General features: G+C 51.9%; 1 protein-coding gene across 1 annotated transcript in view; it reads right to left on the reverse strand.

Moving 5' to 3' along the window:
• Window positions 1-18845, reverse strand: part of LOC119110125 (uncharacterized) — a 46923-nt gene that overhangs the window by 12257 nt on the left and 15821 nt on the right. The window contains exons 7-11 of the mRNA XM_037233864.1: window positions 12381-12424; window positions 11603-12049; window positions 9565-9736; window positions 8299-8538; window positions 6081-6208 (exon numbers count right to left, since the gene is read on the reverse strand). Coding sequence (XP_037089759.1) covers window positions 6081-6208; window positions 8299-8538; window positions 9565-9736; window positions 11603-12049; window positions 12381-12424 — 1031 coding nt within the window. The remainder of the gene's footprint in view (window positions 1-6080; window positions 6209-8298; window positions 8539-9564; window positions 9737-11602; window positions 12050-12380; window positions 12425-18845) is intronic.

Genomic DNA, 18845 nt, shown 5'->3' on the forward strand with positions numbered 1-18845 from the left:
GGGTTGATTGGTGCCGGATGTCGTAACCAGCAATTCACCCATAAAATTACGTACAAGGCATGTCGTTTAACCCTCCCCCTGAAAGGGCGGGGGGGGGGGCACTCCCAAAGGTGGCGCCACTCGGTAAGGTTGTGAGAATACTTCTCCGACATGTCGCGCAATCGCGCCCATATTCTCAGCCGTCTATGGGGTATTCATTGCGCGTGTTTTAATGCTATGGATGTGTTCCTGGATTTTCTTATTTCGCAGCACCGGCAGGTTTCTAACAACACCGCACGGTGATCTACGGCCTGAGCAGGCAGCTGGGTGGCAGTAGACGATAACGCGGAATGCGCGGCGGGCCGACGTTGTTACGTTAAAGGAAATGTTTCGCATCTGGAGATATTTAAGCAAGCATCAGATGCGATGAAATATACTTACTTGTAACTGATTGTATGCTTTTAAGCGGAAAAGACTGTTCTAGACAACCCAATTTTTCTGCTTGGTAAATATGTTCCTCATACGTCATTGTTTGATTACGTCATAGTATCTTGCAAACAGCGATTGAGAGCCAATGGCCGGTCGCTGCATTTGGTAATCGTACTCATAAACGCCAGATGTGAGCCGAAAAAATTTGCGCATCTTCGCGGGCTTGTAGGTAAGAAGCTAGAGCAGATAAGATCTTATGAAGGGCAGGGTTGAGGGCTGTACCGAATTATGTTGAAGGTGGTTATTTAAATTCAAAACCCCGTACAAATGTGGGATACTGCCTTCAACGGGCCATGCATCATAAACTTATGCTCCAAACACATAACACACGCTCCAAACACACAAAACACACAAAGACACAAGACCGTGGCGAACTGGCTGTCTAGTAGGTCACCACGGTGGTTTAGCAAAACAACGATAATGCTATGAACGGTGCCTTCTGGCTGCCAACCGAAAACATACGTATCGTCTGTGTTGTTGACCCAAGTTGCGAATTCCAAAATGTTGCCGGTCTGTCCCTCCTCGGCCAGAGGATACTCGAAGAGAAGGTCACAACCGTACGCCAAGAGGGTCCGGACCTGTAACAGATATATCGGATAACGCACGGCAGACACGTATTAAACACACTCGTACTCGCCCCCTGCCTGTGTCTACCTAGTTATATTTGCTTTGCCTCTTTCGTCTGCTTTCAATAGTTTGCTTCGAATATTTTACTGGTTCCGCATTATCTTCACCATAGCTCATATGTTTGCATTTCCTCGCAATTCTCGTATTTTCCACACTTTGGTCTTCAATATCTGTATTTGCTGTGTCCAAATTTCCATGAATCTTACGCTATCCCGCAATCTTACGCTATCGGTATCTTGTCTTATCGGATATCTTACGCTATCGGTGAATCTTACGCTATCCCGCAACTGCGCAGCTGTCGTGACTTTGTTCAGCCGTCTGGAGAAGATCGACGGGGGTGAGCCATTTATCCATCTTAACCCGAATAATACGGTCAGAAGCAAGCGTTCCCGCTTGATGTATGGAGACAGCTATTGCCTATTGCGAGTTTCGAGGTTTCCCATGGGCGAATAACTACCCTTCTTTTCCTAGGAAGTTTAATCAGTGTTTAGCTTGTCTTCTTATCATAGGATGTTTCATCTTCTTAGCCAGGTCATCAAAAACTACCGCTCGACTCCGGTCTCTGGGATCTATTTTTGCTCTCACTCGCAACACATGAGGTTGATTTTGGCCTTGGCTTACAGTAACGCAACAGCCATTTAGAGTCGACACGGATTGTGACTCAAGAAGACATGGCTTGTTTCAAAATTTCATTCCAAAAAGTCTTTCTTAAGACTTGGCACGAAACCCATGATGAGATGGATTTATGGGACCGTATGTTACGTTAAGCGATGCCTTTTGCGTGAGCCACCGCCCGATCGTGGAATTCTGGGTCCACTTCAGAATTATGCCGCGAAAGCTTAATATCACGTAAGTGCTCAGCACAGCTGTGCACTTGTGCTGTGCTGCCCTCTGATGTCACCTAACCCTCAGCGCGATCGCTGCCACAAGCCGCAAACCATCCAGTAAGAGCAACAGCAACAGCGGGCGCCTGAAGCGACTCGAACCCTCCCACCCCCCCCTACGTATGGGCAAATCGGAAGGCATGAACCAAAGCCATCAAAGATACCGGGACGGCCCCAGCACCGGGCGAAAATCTTCAGCTGTTTCAGGTCTCGATGTTGCACATTTGAGTTTCGACAGCTCTCCATCTCTGTAGGGAGCTGTCTCCATTCATCACCTTGGCTACTGTCTCTGTCGTCACGCAATTTCATGTCTCTGTCATCTCTGCCGCCACGTATTTTCCGTCTGCCGTCTCTGTCGCAACGCAGTTTCTCTCTCGCACTCTCTCTGTCGTCGCGTAGTTTCATGTTGCTGTCGTCTCTGTCTCCGCATAGTTTCTGTCTCTGTTATCTCTGTCGCCTCGTAGTCTCTGTCTCTGTCGTCTCCGTCTCGGTCGTCTTTGTCGCCACGTAGTCTCTGTATCTGCTGTCTATGTCGCCATGTAGTCTTTATCTGTCTCGTTCCTGTCTCTGTCATCTCTGTCTCCGTCGTCTCTGTCTCTATCGTCTCTGTCGCCACGTAGTCTCCGACGCTGTCGTCTCAGTCGCCACGTAGCCTTTGTCTCAAACAATGCCCTCCAAAACGGAATAAGCGGCCAAACACTGAGCCGATGTACTCGGAAGAAGTGGCACTGCTGCTGACCATCCATCCGGAGATGGATTCGAAAACCACCGAGTCTTCTTTGGCAACTTCTTCAACTCATATGTCGTGATGGATACGCTACGGCAGAGCGGCCACGTGCCTAAGATAACGCGCGTGGAAACAGGCTGAAGAAGTGCTCTCTACCAGACGAAAGGGGAGTTGAAGCAGCTTATAGAGGGGAACGCTGGTACCAGTCCGGCAGTGGGGTGCTGGTCGTAAAGTGAAAAGACAACAAAGTCATCCAGGGAGGAGGAGAGAGTCCCGGTCAACCAGCAGATTTTGATGTACGAATGTAAGCGCATGAGCGGCGTTGATCTTGTTGACGGCTTAGCCGTGGTCTACCGGGGAACCGTTCACTGGAACAAGCAATACGGCACCGTCATTATCAACGCAGTCAGCTTGCTGCAAGTGGCTAGTCGGCGGAGGCTTTCAGAGTGCAGCGGCAAGAACATGGACTAGCTGGCTTTTACGTGAGAAGTCGTGCTCGAGCTTCTGAAGAACCCTCGTCAGTAAGAGAGGCCAGGGCTCAGTGGAACAGTGAGGCGGCTGGACTTCCCTCCAACCACTGCATCAGCTTAGCCACGAACCAGGGCCGCTGCAGGTTCTGTCTCAGGAAAATCCAAACTGAGCGTATAGCCTGGAACTTCCTTCTTCACAACTGCTCACAACAGTACCACTCGTAAGAAACGGGCGCGCGACAGGCCCGAGGGAACAAGAAGAACCCATGAACCATAGCTGACTTAGGACCGTGGGCAGAGATGTCGAATACCAAGCACTGAGGAAGGGTAGGCAGAGGTGAAGAGGGCGCCTGTCGTGATATTTTTACCGTCAATTCCCTCGCAAAGTGACCTAAAACACACGCTGTCGACACATGCACTGCTTTTTATGAGTGTTATGGGTACGCATTTTGTGTCCCAGGTGAATCCAATGTTCTCACTGAAAAAACATTTTGTTTCGCCTTCTTCAAACTTCCTATCGGATAACAAACATTTTTTATATAATAACTGGGCCGAGATGTTACAGAAAAATGTCACAGACGAAATTCTCCATGCTAATATATATATATATATATATATATATATATATATATATATATATATATATATACATATATATACGTATGTTTATACATATATGTACATATATACGGGTCTGAACGGGTTGATAAAACGGCATTGCAATGCGGACATCAAGAAGGAGCGGGCACGAGCATTTCGCTTTCGGCTAGCCACGCGATCTTAAAATAAACGTAGTCCCTACGAGGAGAGATGTGACAGCTTAACTGCAAAACGCCCATCGAGATAGAGGTGGACTGCGTCGGCAACTGAGTCGAAATCGATCAAGATCATCCCATTGAAGAAGGGATTAAAACAATGGAGGCCTCGGTCCTGAGATATCGGTTTTGCGATTTCCGTGAAGAGCTGAGCACCGAGTAGTCCGTGAGTAACTATCACGACAGCCGAAGACGAGACGACAGTCATGGCCCAGACGGGAATATGCGTCCATGCTGTTATTGGGTCAACAGTTGTGCCAGCTGAAAGATGTGGCCAGATAAAGATGTCTGGGTGGCCAATGAAATTTAGAAAAATGAAAGGAAATGTTTTCATGTAAAGTGAAGAAAGGACGTGAAGCAGGGGAGAAGGGTCGTTTCTAACCGGCCAGCATGGTCTGAGAACGATTCACATCGGTTAAGCAGATCTCTAAGGAAGGCCACTGCCCCTGCCCTGTAGTCCTGTAGTAGTGACGTCAGCGCCGCACAAATGGCCGTGACCTAGGCAGCCAGCACCCCGTCTTTGATGACACCAGTCTCAAATACGAAAGTAAGCAGACAGTCGAACGACGCGCCTTGTCTTTGTTTAGCTCGCACTGACACAATATGATATGGTGGGACTTAAGTGGGAGGTCGGCAATCGATATGAGGTCAAACCGATTGTCCGCCGTGGTCGGAACAAGACTCCGCTGCCAGACATAGACCCGACCTGGCCGCTGCATCCGCTGCATTCACCGCGTAACAAGAGTGCACTATTTTATGTGACCCGTTCGCAGTGCAACACGTTATTTGTTTACATTTTCGTTTGTTCGTGACAACTGCGCATGTGTGACGTCAAAAATTTGTCCGAATGTCCTACGCATGTACATTTTCCATGGAAACTACAAATTATGCGGTTTGTGAGGTATGATACACTTTCTCTTTCTCGGTCGTCGATCGTGGGTATGCAAACTGACTTGTTCATGAATGAGCCTGCTGCACCATTTCCGTCTTACTTTGATCAAGTAATAAGAAAAATTGCATGTCCAAAAAAGATTCTACACGACGGCACGTATAATTTTTGTTGCCCGGTCACATTTTTGGCGATGACGTCATGAATGACGTCGAAGGCATATATTTTCAATCATCCTGGTCGCTGCGAATATACCTATGATGTCGGCTAACATAAGACCATGAATTCATGAACCATGAACCCAGCTGCCGAATGCACATATTCCCCTTGCGCCATAGCTCACGATTTTCGACCCTGCTCACCCACAATGCATGTGGCTGTGCCATGTCAGCTGATTTGAATCAAACGCATCACGGCATAATCTCACCCAATCATCCCACACTTCCGCGCCAGGACCGTCTGCGGTCGGGGCCATCGCCCAGTGCGGTCATCACCCAGCGCGGCCATCGCCCAGTGCGGCCATCACTCAGTGCGGCCATCACCCGGCGCGGCCATCACCCAGTGCGGCCATCACCCAGCGCGGCCATCACCCAGTGCGGCCATCACCCAGTGCGGCCATCATCCAGTGCGGCCATCACCCAGCGCGGCCATCACCCAGCGCGGCCATCGCCCAGTGCGGCCACCACCCAGCGCGGCCATCACCCAGTGCGGCCACCACCCAGCGCGACCATCACCCAGCGCGGCCATCACCCAGTGCGGCCATCACCCAGTGCGGCCATCACCCAGTGCGGCCATCGCCCAGCGCGGCCACCACCCAGTGCGGCCATCACCCAGTGCGGCCACCACCCAGCGCGGCCATCACCCAGTGCGGCCATCACCCAGTGCGGCCATCACCCAGCGCGGCCATCACCCAGTGCGGCCATCACCCAGTGCGGCCATCGCCCAGCGCGGCCATCACCCAGTGCGGCCATCACCCAGTGCGGCCATCACCCAGCGCGGCCATCACCCAGCGCGGCCACCACCCAGTGCGGGCCATCACCCAGCGCGGCCATCACCCTGCGCGGCCACCACCCAGCGCGGCCGCTCACCAGCTGTTTGCGGTCCTCGAGCTCGAAGCATGACTCCAGGCCGGGCGCGACGGCCAGGCCGAGCGCGTCGTGGTGCGGCGGGCCGAGCGGGCGGAGCGGGTCGGCGCCGCGCGTCATCAGGTCCACGGCCAGCGTCATGTCGCCGCCGCGCAGCGCCAGCGTCATGGCCGTGTGGCCGTTGCAGAGCGCCTCGACGTCGGCGCCGGCGCCCTCCAGCAGGTCCATCAGGCGTCGGTTGACCTGGACAGAGGGGTGCGGATGTGGCGAGGGGTTGCGGCGCCGGCGCCGTCCAGCAGGTCCATCAGGCGTCGGTTGACCTGGACAGAGGGGTGCGTATGGGGAGGGGCGGCGGCGCCGGCGCCGTCCAGCAGGTCCATCAGGCGTCGGTTGACCTGGATAGGTGGGGTGCGGATGTGGTGAGGGGTGGCGGCACCGGCGCCGTCCAGCAGGTCCATCAGGCGTCGGTTGACCTGCACAGAGGGGTGCGGATGGGGAGGGGTGGCGGCGCCGGTGCCCTCCAGCAGGTCCATCAGACGTCGGTTGACCTGGACAGGGGGGTGCGGATGTGGCGAGGGGCGGCGGCGCCGGCGCCGTCCAGCAGGTCCATCAGGGGGTCTGTTGACCTGGACAGAGGGGTACGGATGAGGAGGGGCGGGGGCGGCGCCGGCCGCCGTCCAGCAGGTCCATCAGGCGTCGATTGACCTGGATAGGTGGGGTGCGGATGTGGTGAGGGGTGGCGGCACCGGCGCCGTCCAGCAGGTTCATCATGCGTCGGTTGACCTGGGCAGAGGGGTGCGGATGGCGAGGGGTGGCGGCGCCGGGAGGACCGCACGCGTTGGCGCTGACGGCCGCGGGGTGCGGTAAGGCGGGTGTCGCCTGATGAGCGTGCAATGGGAGATAGGAGAGGCGGCGGTTTTCAGTGCGCGAAAGTGCCCCTGGGCCAAACTTTGTGGGTCTCTGCATTGGCTCTGCTCGTTCGTTCTATCTGAATACTCTCTTTTCCAGAATAAAGCGGGATAAAAAACATCATATCCGTGCTTTGATATGTCACGCCAGCCACACCAATTCCCTGTCCCATAAGCCTTATTTAAGTTTCCCATTGAAGTTCACTACCTTCCGGATAAAAGAATAAACTCCGTGTACTCGACATTCACTTCTGCTACTTCCCTGAAAATCTCAAAACCGTTTTCTTGGAGAGTATTTTAAAAATCAAGCTCTGCCTTGCTCCAAAATGCACAGGGCTGAAAGCCATACTAAAGCTGATAAAACAAGCGAAATTGAAGCTATTAAAATGCGTCAAGGCTTATCGGCTTGGTTAAAAGGCTCCTCAGAAATTTGCTGTTGAAGGCTGGTTGCCCCGCTGCGGGTCAGAGTGAGCCGCTTGCACCCGTCCGGGCACTACCGGCCGTGGTATTCAACGCGTGCTGTCCTCACATCATGACAGTGTTATTCAACGTGGCAGAAAACCAAAGCAAACGTGGTTTTACAGTTCGGAAAGTATGCAAGTAAGATGAATTTACCAATGTATGCCATTCTTGGAAATGACCTACGCTTTTTTCTCTTGGAATGCTTGTTGACTTCGCAATTTTTGCACGTTTGGAGAAAACAAGTGATTGAAAATAAAGCTGAAGTGTCCCCGAATGCATAACAAGCTTGCCGAACTACAGGTAGTGATTTTAGTGACACATTGCATTTTACTGGACTTTGACTCTGAAGTCAGGAGTGCAATGCCTTTTTCATTTGTAAAAATAATGCAGCATTTATATACGTCTATGAGAAAAAACGTCGATTAAATCTGGTAAACATTGAAAGAGCTTGTTTCCATGTTTACATGGAAAGAGCTTGCTTTAAACAAACATGGAAAGAGCTTGTTTTCCATGTTCACGAGATTTAACCGACGTTTTTCTCATAGACGTATATAAATGCTGCATTATTTTTACAAATGCAAAAGGCATTGCACTCCTGACTTCAGAGTCAAAGTCCAGTAAAATGCAATGTTTCACTAAAATCATTTCCTGTAGTTCGGCAACCTCGATGTGAGTTTGTGCTCGAAGCATCTCATCTCACGGTTAATCACACCGTTGTTTTCGGCATGCAAATATTCATAGGATGGGGAATCGAAAAGCTGCACGCATACCGTTTTAGTCAGCTTACTACATTTTCCATCGCTATCTCTACATTTTCTATCTACATTTTCAATCGATTTCAAACCGATCATCGCTAGATTCTCAACATCGCCACATTTTCGTGTCATCCCCCCTCCCACCCCCCGATCGTCTGTCGGACGCCGCCGCTGTGCTGACGCCCGGCGTGCGGACCGCCCGGCTCACCACCCTGTCCTCGTAGGTGGGCCCGGGCCGGTCGCAGGCCACGTGCAGCGGGGTGCGAGGTGTCAGCGGCTGCGGCAGAGCGAGCTGACGGCGCTGCAGCACGTCCACGTCCAGCAGCGCCTCGGTCGGGTCGGCGGTGACGTTCGGGTCGGCGCCGCGGGCCAGCAGGAGTGAGGTCATCTTCAGGCAGTCCTCTCCCGGCAGCGCGCACGAGACGTGCAGCGGCGCCAGACCTCCCAGCTGTGGGTGGACCGGGGGTGCCGGAAGTGTAGTGGTTAACGCGTCCGCGTTAACCACTGCGCGTCTGGAAAACTATAGGTACGGGGTTCGATTCCCCGCGGTGCCCGCCCTTCTTGCCAGGGTGAGAGGCAGGCGACGCCATATAGCCTCAGCAGCTGAGTGCGTCATAAAGCCCCCATGACATGACATGTGGGTGGACCGAGGATGGGAGCGGCTGCTCGCCGTTGTCGGGAGCGTATGTATCGTGCTGCTGGCGAAGGCGTAGCAATGCTTCGCATCAATTGTGACGATGAAGCCAGTGAGATATCGGGTTTAAACCCACCTGTCTTAACATGAGGTCAATAGACTGTCAATCGCACAATCGCCGCCGCCACGGCCATGTATGTATTGAGCCGTGTGTGGGGTGGGGATGGGGGTGAGGGGGAGACCGATAGTGTAGTGGTTAAGCAGCCCGTCTGCGAAACAAGATGGCTGCAGTGGTTAAAATGCGCGTGGGAAACCAGATGTACGGGGTTCGATTCCCCGTCCGTGCCCGCCTTTCCTGCCAAGGTGAGAGGCAGGCGACACCAGATAGCCTGAGCAACTGAGTGCGTCGTAAAGCCCCAATCACCACTGAGGCGTATGACATGTTGGAGACAGCTGTTGCGTGCATGTCGCTTATAACCAAAGACCACATAACCGTACGCTTCTCTCTTATCTGATAAATGTTGTGGCTGCATGTGACTTCAGCGAGGCTTTACAAAAGTGAATCGGGTCTGTTGCATTGAAGCGCCAATTACCCAAATGGCATTTAGAGCCAGTGCAAGGACCAGCTATCTCTTTTAGCTTACTGACCAATCGGCCTTGTTTTTTTGGCATGCCAGGAGAGCAGGCCGCTTCCACACCCTTACTTAGTGCGACAGCAGGGCGTCACAAGTCGTACCTCACGGGGCGGCTGGCTGCTCTTGCATCTCCCGCCCGGACGGCAGAGCTGTTTGTCCCCACGTCCGCACCTGACAGGACGTGACGTGGTCCCAGCGCGCTCACCTGGCGCGACAGCCTGCTGTTGGGGTCGCCCCCAGCCGCTAGCAGTGTGACCAGCAGCGGCTTGTCGTCGGCCAGCAGGGCGTGGTGCACGGCCGGGAACGGCACTTTGCTGGCCTCGGGGCTCGCTCCGCGCCGCAGCAGCAGCTTTATCATCGGCAGAGCGTCCACCGTTCTGCGGACCGGCCAGCAGCGTCGCTGCGTCACGGCAGCTTCATCATCGGCTGGGCGTCCACCGTTCCGCGGACCGGCGAGCGGGGCCGCTGCGTCACAGCAGCTTTATCATCGGCAGGGCGTCCAACGTTCTGCGGACCGGCGAGCGAGGTCGCTGCGTCACAGCAGGCGACGGGCGCATGCCGGCGGATTTGTCGGGACAGAACGCTGTGAATACTGAGGAGGGTCTCCTGCCGACCGAGCTCGGCCCCGTCGCTACGATGATTGGCTGAAATCGCATTCCCGTATTCGCCGCTGTCTGTGGGCGTTAATCATGTTTGGTCATAATCAAAGCTTCCTCAAAAGCCACTCAATCCTCCATTGGGCCTACCGATGGATGAAGTGGATATACAAAGTGCACCAGAGCGTACAAAATGAGGTTAAATATATTACTTGGAACTTAAAATGAGTCATCCGGCATCAGCCAAACATTCACGTCGGCGAGGAGGAAATGAAATAAATATTAGCTGCATGATGTCTGTGTCATTTAGTGTGGTGCTCCAAGCTCAAGCAAAAGCTCAATTTTCAGACACAAATTTCATTGTTCATGCACGCAACCAGATTAGGTGTTTCAAAACCAGACTGCATGACAGGCATTCTCGTACACTTTCCAATATATCAGCTGTTCCCATTGAGATGTGGCCGCGGATTTTCCATTCTGACTCTATGTTAATCGCTGTACAAAATTATTAACGATGTCACCAGCATTTTGGTCGTATGTGTCCGAAAAATGTGTTCAGTGCGTCATTTTATTAGATAAATAGGTTTTACCACAAACCGAACGAGAGCTTATGATGCTGGAAAGTGTTACCTTAGACTTCTGTGTGTCAGATAAATTGTGCCGGCCGTTGGCAGCGCTTTACTCCTGGTGCCGTGAATGTTGTGGATCCGCTACCCATTTCAAATTGACTGGATCTCGGCAGGCCTACTATCACCGCCGCAAAGTTGAAGTGGAGTGCCTCTGGTTAGACTTGTGACTCTTTTTGCGCGAAACTGACTTGAACTGGTGATAAGTGACAGAGGCCAAGCTCTGAAGCAAAAGGTGGTGATACCAGCGCATGTCTTTGTGCAGTGTGCAGGTAACTATAGAGTGCAGTGATGACAATGTTATCGTCTTATTAGTTCCCAGACAGCTCTCTCTCTCTCTCTCTTTCTCTTTCTCTTTCTCTCTCTCCCTCTCTCTCTCTCTCCCTCTCTCTCTCTCTCTCTTTCTCTCTCTATTACTCTCTTTCTTTACCTCTCTTTCTCTCTCTCTCTCTCTCTCTCTCTCTCTCTCTCTCTCCTCTCTCTCTCTCTCTCTCTCTCTCTCTCTCTCTCTCATGTCCTACAGAGAAATACCGGATTTTTTGCGGAAATAAAGCAGTGAAATGTTGAGCATAAACCTGTAAAATTGCAGCAAGGCGCTTAGAGAAATAAGTTCGATAATGTGACAAGCCTGGACATCTAACCCATTCCCAACGTAGAGGTCATTGCGCAGAACATTTCAAATAAGCATGATCGCAGCTGCATGCCAAACAGCTGGAAGATATCTGTGTTGTCTGATATCTCGCTTTGTTTGATTTACGATATGTACGTGTATGCACATGTGTGCACATACCATACATATGATATGCATGATACATGACGTATGTCACATATTTTGGTGCTTTGTGTATTTTGCAATATGCAAACAGCAAAGCCAGAGTAGAACGCGATTTGATCGTCCAGCCTCGTGTCCGACGCAAACTGTAACACAATACATTTATTAGCGCATCCACACTTCGTCCGTTGCACTCTTGTATGAACATCCGCCTGCCAAGTACCCGGCTGGCTCGTCACCACGTCTTACCTGGGAGAGGGCGTGGAATACTCGGCCTCCCTCCAGTTGCCTTCCGTCCCCGAGCAGAACGCCTCGATAAGGCGCACGGCCGTCTCCTGGCGGCTCTCGTGGCGTCCGACCGCCTCCGGCACGCGGTCCAGAGAGGGGCAGCACCGGAGCGCGCCCGACGGTGGCCCGCCGCCGCCCTCAGTGCGGGCTGTGTCAAGCTGAGTCAGCGTCGCGCGCCGCATCACCTCCGGGGCGTCCTCCAGGCCTCCGGCGGCCCAGTCGGGCGGCGTGGTGCGTCCCTGCGAGCAGTCGGGCTCGGACTCCGGTGCCTCCGAGCCCTCGGACGGTGCGGAGCCAACTGGCGGCGCGGAACCCTCGGGCGGCTCCGACCCTTCAGGCGGCGCGGAGCCCTCGGGCGGCACCGACCTCTCTCGCGGCGTGGAGCCCTCGGGCAGCGTCGAGTCCCGCCTCGGAGAACCTGCCGCGGTCGAGCCATCGGCGGCCGACTCGCCGGTCGCCGAGCCGCGGCCCGGCGAGCGGTGCGGCTCGGCTGGCGTGCGCGGCCGCGCCGGGGCGGCCGGGGTCAGACCGGTGCGCGGCCCAGGCGGGCCAGCCGGCTCGTCGTCGGCCAGGCCGGCGGCCGGGCCTGGCACCAGCGCCAGCCGGATGTCGGGCGGGGGTGTCGCCGCGCTCGCCGCCGCCGGCGCGCCGTCCGCGCAACCGACGCCGGCCGCCCCTCGGCCTCCGCTCGGCGGCCGGCAGCGGTCGCACGGGGAACGGCCGGTCGCCACGCACGTACGGCACGTCCGCGCCGCCGTGCCACTCCACCACGCCGGCGAACTCCTGCGGCGGCACGGCGTGCTCGTGTCAGGTCCTAGCGCCAAATCTGGGGGCAGATCCTGACTAAACGCCGTCACTTGGCCACTTTAAGTGTTGGAGTTACCTTGGTAATTTAACGCGCGCTCGGGCGGGGGTCAGATTGACCACCCGAAGGCTTTTCCGAAATGGTTTCCGAACGGCGCGGCGTAGCCGAGCCAAATTTTGCACAGCTGTAGGTAGTTAAATAGCGGATTTTCTGGTACCACAAATTTAGATATACTTTGTAAGGTCGCTGACCTGTGGCAGGTCAAAGTCAGGCCATGGTTTCAGCGAAGGCAAGTTCTAAGGAATCGTTCAATCTGATGCAACAAAGGAGTGTTTGACGAGCCATATATCTTCGAGATGCTTTATTGGGCAACACAAGCATTGAATGAACAAATTAAGTTGACCTAAGGCCAGGTGTGAAGGCCAGACCAAGACCAAAACCAACTAGCAGTATTACTCTAGGGCTTGCTGTAGGAGGTAGTTTCTGATGCTCATTTCGAATTTGCTCATAGCAGGAACTGCATTATACACCTTCCATACACTTTTTATCCCGCGCCCGGGTGGCCGGCTACATACCCTTCGCTTGGTTGGGGGGTCAATATGACTCTCCTGAAATCTCGGGAACTAAGAAAGTTAGAGACACCAAACTTACAGGGTGTGTTGACCGGTACGTGAATTCACTTAGGTCAAAGTTTGAGGTTCCTAGGTCATGCCTCTGAGTGAAATAAGGTCAAAAAAGGTCAAATTCCAGGCTGATCTCCAAAGTGCCCCCAGAACCAAGACAACTGTTTCTAAGCAAAAGTTCACGTGCTCAGTTAAGGTCAATGATCTTGTATGACCTTTTGAAGGTCATTTCGACCAAAATCATACAAGAATGTTCTGGGTTTTGCATTTGAATAAGCGACAACGACTTCGCTAGGCATTATATTTCCAAAAAAATAATGTTGACCTGGGTCATTCCAGGTCAATGACCTATTCTGACCTCTAAGAAGTCCATGGAAGATGTCTAATGCGGTTCCTGCTATCAATAAATTTAAAATGAGCACCAGCAACTATCCCATCTTCTTTTTTCATTTTTTTCCAATAGAATAGGGCCGAACCGATCTAAACAAGCAACAAAAACCGAAACAAAAACAAAACGTGTTTGACTGAGACATGCCCTGAATATTAGCGTCGAGAGGGCTAATTTTGTATCCGATGCCGACTAAGTCAACTACGACGGAAACGCGCTCAAAACTAAACCACCAACAGAACGCTGTTGCTCAACGGGAGACCTCTCAGAATCATCGAGAGGACGAGACAGTTGACTGGGTTTCATTTAACTGACAGTCCGCCTCCTACCAGACGAGGTGGTCCAGATCAGACCGCATGCGACTGCGATTGTACGCAGGCAGTCTTGGTAGAATTATCTGTCGGAATCTAGAATAAAATTTCGGAGATACAACCCGACATCAAAAGCAAACATTACGCACTTGTGCGATGTCACAGCTATAGGGGAGTGACTACTAAAAAGTAAATAAAACATATGCTGATCAATGTCCTTTCCGGGATGCTCGAGGTTGCGTTTCGCCACTTCTACGTCTTGTAATTTACCATGGGCATTTGCTTTTTATTGGACAGATAGACGAACCGGATGATTTTTTCGACACGCGACGAAGGTTTTTGAGCTTGAAAAGTGGCAGCCTATGACCCACAGACTGAAATTCGACCGAAAGCTTTGTGAAGTCAGCACCCGTTTGACAATCCTTTGATATCGGGCTACGGACTCGGTGCAGGCACGTTTCTAAATTGGGGCCAAACGAACGCGGCACGCATGCAAAATTACGTAACAAATGAAGGAAATTTGCGCTCCAGTGTGCCCTATTCTGCAGACGTTAATCCTGGACCCCTAGCATGTAACGCGGCACAAAGCTGCTGCGCACAATAGTCCTGATCCAGGGGCATGCTCTCGGCAGCAGACAGGTCAGAGCGGTGGAATGATTGATGACTGGCTCATTCGTTGGACGGCTAGCCTCGCTCTCTGCATGTGGAAATAAAGCTTGACCGGCATCGAAGTGAGCTGAAGAGGCTGCCGTGCATTCATATCTGTCGCATACTAGGCGAGCGAGCGGCAGGCCAACATACATTGCTATTTCACCTCAATTCGGCACTAGATATGAAACCAAAACCGAGGAATTGCTGCGGTGTTTGATTTCATCTTTTTTATCACATAAATTGGAGGGATCAGCGCTCACGCTAAGTGGTGTTTGTTTTGGGAGCCCTGACACCACCGTCCGATCGTGAGCCTCCGTGCCAACGGGAGAATTTTGCGACGAAATCTTGACGAGTCGCAACGCGGGGTACCGCGCGCTCTACCCTGAGGGTAGGACACCCTGCCGTCATCTGACCTTTCCCGAACTGGCCGCCACCGGCTACAGTCGATGCCAGCCGGGGACAAATAATGAGCGCATAGAGCGGCTCGAACTTTGCCCGATTCCATTAGGTGTATTAGGATACAGGCGCTCCGACCAACTCAGCTACACTGAAAAACAGGCAAGCCTATCAAAAGTTCTCAAAGCCTATCGAGGGGTCGATCTTGCCTCTGCAGAGAGCCCCACTTAACGAGAACTGCAAACGGGGTCTTTTGTCTCGTGTCATTTTTTCTTCTTTTTTTTTGCTAGGCTCTCAGTGTTGGCACGAATTAACCCACATAAGGATGCTTGAATGTCTCCGTGACCGGCCAATTAGAACTTGGAGATAACTGAACATTCTCGAGCGAGATAACCTGCGCTGATGCCGAGAACCTTGCAAAATAGCGTTCCTAGGCCAAACAGATGCCTTGATGGTCTCCGAAGACTCTCGGGGTCTCAACCCTTTTTCAGTCTTCGTGTTGATAAACTTGCAATATACGACCATGCAATAAATTTCTGCATCGCCATCGAAACCCAACAGAGACAGAAACAAAATTATTCAGGTCAGCGTAACAATGCAAGCGTGGGTAATCATAACGTAGCCCAACAGCATGGCACATCTGCATAAGAAGAACAACAGGACGACGTATCTCAGCAGATTTACTCATTCCACAGCAAAACGACGCGTCTCCTTCGACATACGCCGGGGACGCGTCACAACACAATGTCGTGTCGTCGGAACACAGCACAGCAGAACAGCGCAACCCGCAGTTGAATGACGCATTCCATTACAGATCAATGCATCCCACAGCAGAGCGACAGAACGTCGCGTTTGCATTGACATACCCTGACAAAAACCAAACCTCCAAATCAGCATTACAAACAAACCTGCGTGACCACAACATAGCACAGCAGAACAACACATCTCAATCAGAACGATAGTACATATTCCACAGCAGAGCGACACATCCCACAGCAGTGCGACGCATCTCTATGGACCTGGGAACCTGCTCTCATGGCGCACGAGATCAGATTTCCAAATCAGCTACAACACAAACTCGCGTCAACTATCAACGATGCTTCAGCGCTGCACTCACTCACTGGACCTGCGTGTCATCACCACCGATCGGCGAGCTTCTTTGTGGCACCCTCCTCAATGTCCCGCCTTCTGGTCAGAACCCAGCACGACCTGGGTACAACACCGCAATCGCGCACAAGGCGGTAGCCAGGGGCAAAGCATATATTACAATATGCGATATATACGTCACCACTATCACCAGAGGCGGGGAAAGGACGACAAACGATGGGTGCAAGAGTACCCCTGCCCCTCCCCCTCCCCTCAGAGGCACGCCAGCTCCTTATCTTAACCCATAGTGACCAGATGAGTCGCAGTTTACAAGCCAGTGAGCCAGTTAGAGCCAGTTGGAAGGGCAAGTAAGGAATGCACGATAAATATTTGTCTGCAATAAAGACAAACATCTACCTCATTTTAGAGGTGGGCAAATCACTCATCCACCTCGGCACGGTACAAAACGACTGTAGAGCTTTGCACGGTATTGCCGTGCCGTTGAGTACTGGTTATGGCATTCACATGCATAACGTATCAAATTTTATAGGATTGACACATTTAAGTGACAGCTGATCCGCGGCGAATCAAGGATTTCGTCAAAGGAGGAGCTGCGCTTCATTGTTGTGTTCCCTGGAACTTGACGCTCTCCCTCCCCCTCCAACTTTGCAAAAAGGTTCCTGGATTCCGACCACTGCATTTTCAGATTTCTGCCTCTTAATTCTGAAACGTCCTCCGCGCATCGTGGAGGGCCAGACATAGTTGTTAGATGTGTATATGACACTGGTTTATATTTCCAGAGACTGATGGGTCCTACCATTCTGAGCTGAGTAATTTTGGAGAATATTTGGAAAACGAGTTGCATTAGGATAATACATGCCAATGAAGACAAGTACGACAACACGACTCGAATGACTAGACATGGTTAACCTTCGTATGGGGAAACCAGCAGAGGTGTATTTTTAAAGCTTCCTTACATTACAACGAATTGTTAAATGCGAAGGCAATAACCTGTACATGAATTGGAAGTCGTATGGACTTGAGTGACGTCCTATGATGTGAATACTAAAGTGCTTGGGGTTATAGTCGAAAACGGCGAACTCATGGATCTTCGTATACTTTTTTCCGCACTACATTTTCTGCTAGTGAAACATAAGGAAACTGCTTGGAATGTGTGGAACATTTTTTGTCGACGACATAGAAAACCCACCATACTTGTGCCATATTTTTGGATGGTTATGGAGTACAAAAAAGCGAAACGCCAAACTCAGGAATGTGATTTCAGCAATGCATAAAAGACATGGGCTCCATAGACCTAACAACCAAGGGTTACTAGATATTCTCCACCCCGGCGTGTACAAATATCGGGCATTCGGGCTAAAATGCGAAGGATTACGCGCTTGCAGGTGTTGGTAACGAAACTTCCAAGAAATATCGCCATCTCATATATCTCGAACGTTGGCGGCCGTGTTTGCTTGGTCACGCCAGTATCCAACCAAATATTCAAGGGAAGCAAGAAAAATATGTCGTGGCGAAGACTCTCCCAAAGGAATTTACGGCACACAATGTTTCGTGCATTTCAAAAAGGTGACTGAAATGTCCCGACATCATCCAAGTACGTGAGTGGTCACTTGTTCAGATTTCCATCCGAAGGCCGTTGAAGTGTAAATCATAATCCTCCTTTCCATAAACAGTTTTTCCGCCACTCCGAAGCGAAATGATTTACCTACACTTCGTATTTCGTATTTGCATAATTAGTTACATATGTGCGTACGCATCAGATGCAACTTCATTAGACTCACACTTCAGCCTTACCCTGGTCGTTTTTATTCTCTCGATTAGGGGCATATTCTACTGTTATTTTCGTTGGCTTACACAGATGTCTACTCACTGGCAACTGATCTGGCTTTAGGTCTTGTCCAATGTAATTGGCAAATTGAGGTGCAGGTTCAACGTGTCCCCCAAAAAAACCCACTGAACTTCGCTGCCAGGTTTGTGACTGGGGTGCGGCGCTGGGAACACATCTCGCCAACGCTACAAGAGTTTTGCTGGGCGGGAGTGGAAGAGTTGGTGCGCCGCCGCGACTGGACACACGTGCAAAAAGCCCTGTTTTGCGACCAGTGCCCCCAGTAAAAACGAACATGTTTGTTCGTCCCGCCCATGTGTCATTGTGCGGCACACGTGCCGCAGCAGCCGGGATGTCGCGGCCCTCAAGGTGTCGACTGGCTGAAACTCAGCGGTAGTTCGCATGCAAAGCCGCATCATCCTGGCAGGGCAGGTCCAGATAGCCGACCGCCGAGGACAGTAGCGCGTGGTGTTGCTGCGCTGCACTTGGGCTGGTTTTGTTGTGCTGTGTGTGTTCATGGTGAGCTTTTTGGATGGCACCTGCGTATTGCTTTTGCTGTTACACTTTGTGGTGCTTTGTCTTGTGTTTTCCAGTGTTACGTTAGCACTTCACGTGAATTCGTGATAACCAACGCGTGGAAGAATTCTGCCAAATGACTATGATCATGATTATTTTTATGATTTTGTCAAGAGCCATTTGCGGTGCTAAATGCTTTTTTACAAAATGTTCCGTAGCTGTCCCTGCTCAGGAAATGTGCCCATGGTCGACTTTGGGCCCGTTGTCTACACAGGGTCCCCCGTTAGGCACTGTCGTCCACTGACAAGCACAGGTGACCCCTCACCGTTTCAGGGGACCGACCAATGCAAGAGGCCTTCTGATTGACATTTACAGGCTCTCCCTCGTCCCTGCTTGGGAAAGAGCCCTCTGGGGCCTAGACCGGTACGGAGTCAACTGTTCGGTATTGGTGGTCTAAGTCAGCTGATGTCAGACCCTCACTGTCTCGAGGGCCCCCGAGCGGTGCGACAGGTCTTCTCGCTGATATTTTAGGGTCAGAGCTGGGCTACCTTGAATATGACCTCCGGCCTGCCCATCTGACCC

Source organism: Pollicipes pollicipes, unplaced genomic scaffold (genome assembly GCF_011947565.3).
Source record: "Pollicipes pollicipes isolate AB1234 unplaced genomic scaffold, Ppol_2.1 Scaffold_7231;HRSCAF=8579_pilon_pilon_pilon, whole genome shotgun sequence".
Taxonomy (NCBI): domain Eukaryota; kingdom Metazoa; phylum Arthropoda; class Thecostraca; order Pollicipedomorpha; family Pollicipedidae; genus Pollicipes; species Pollicipes pollicipes.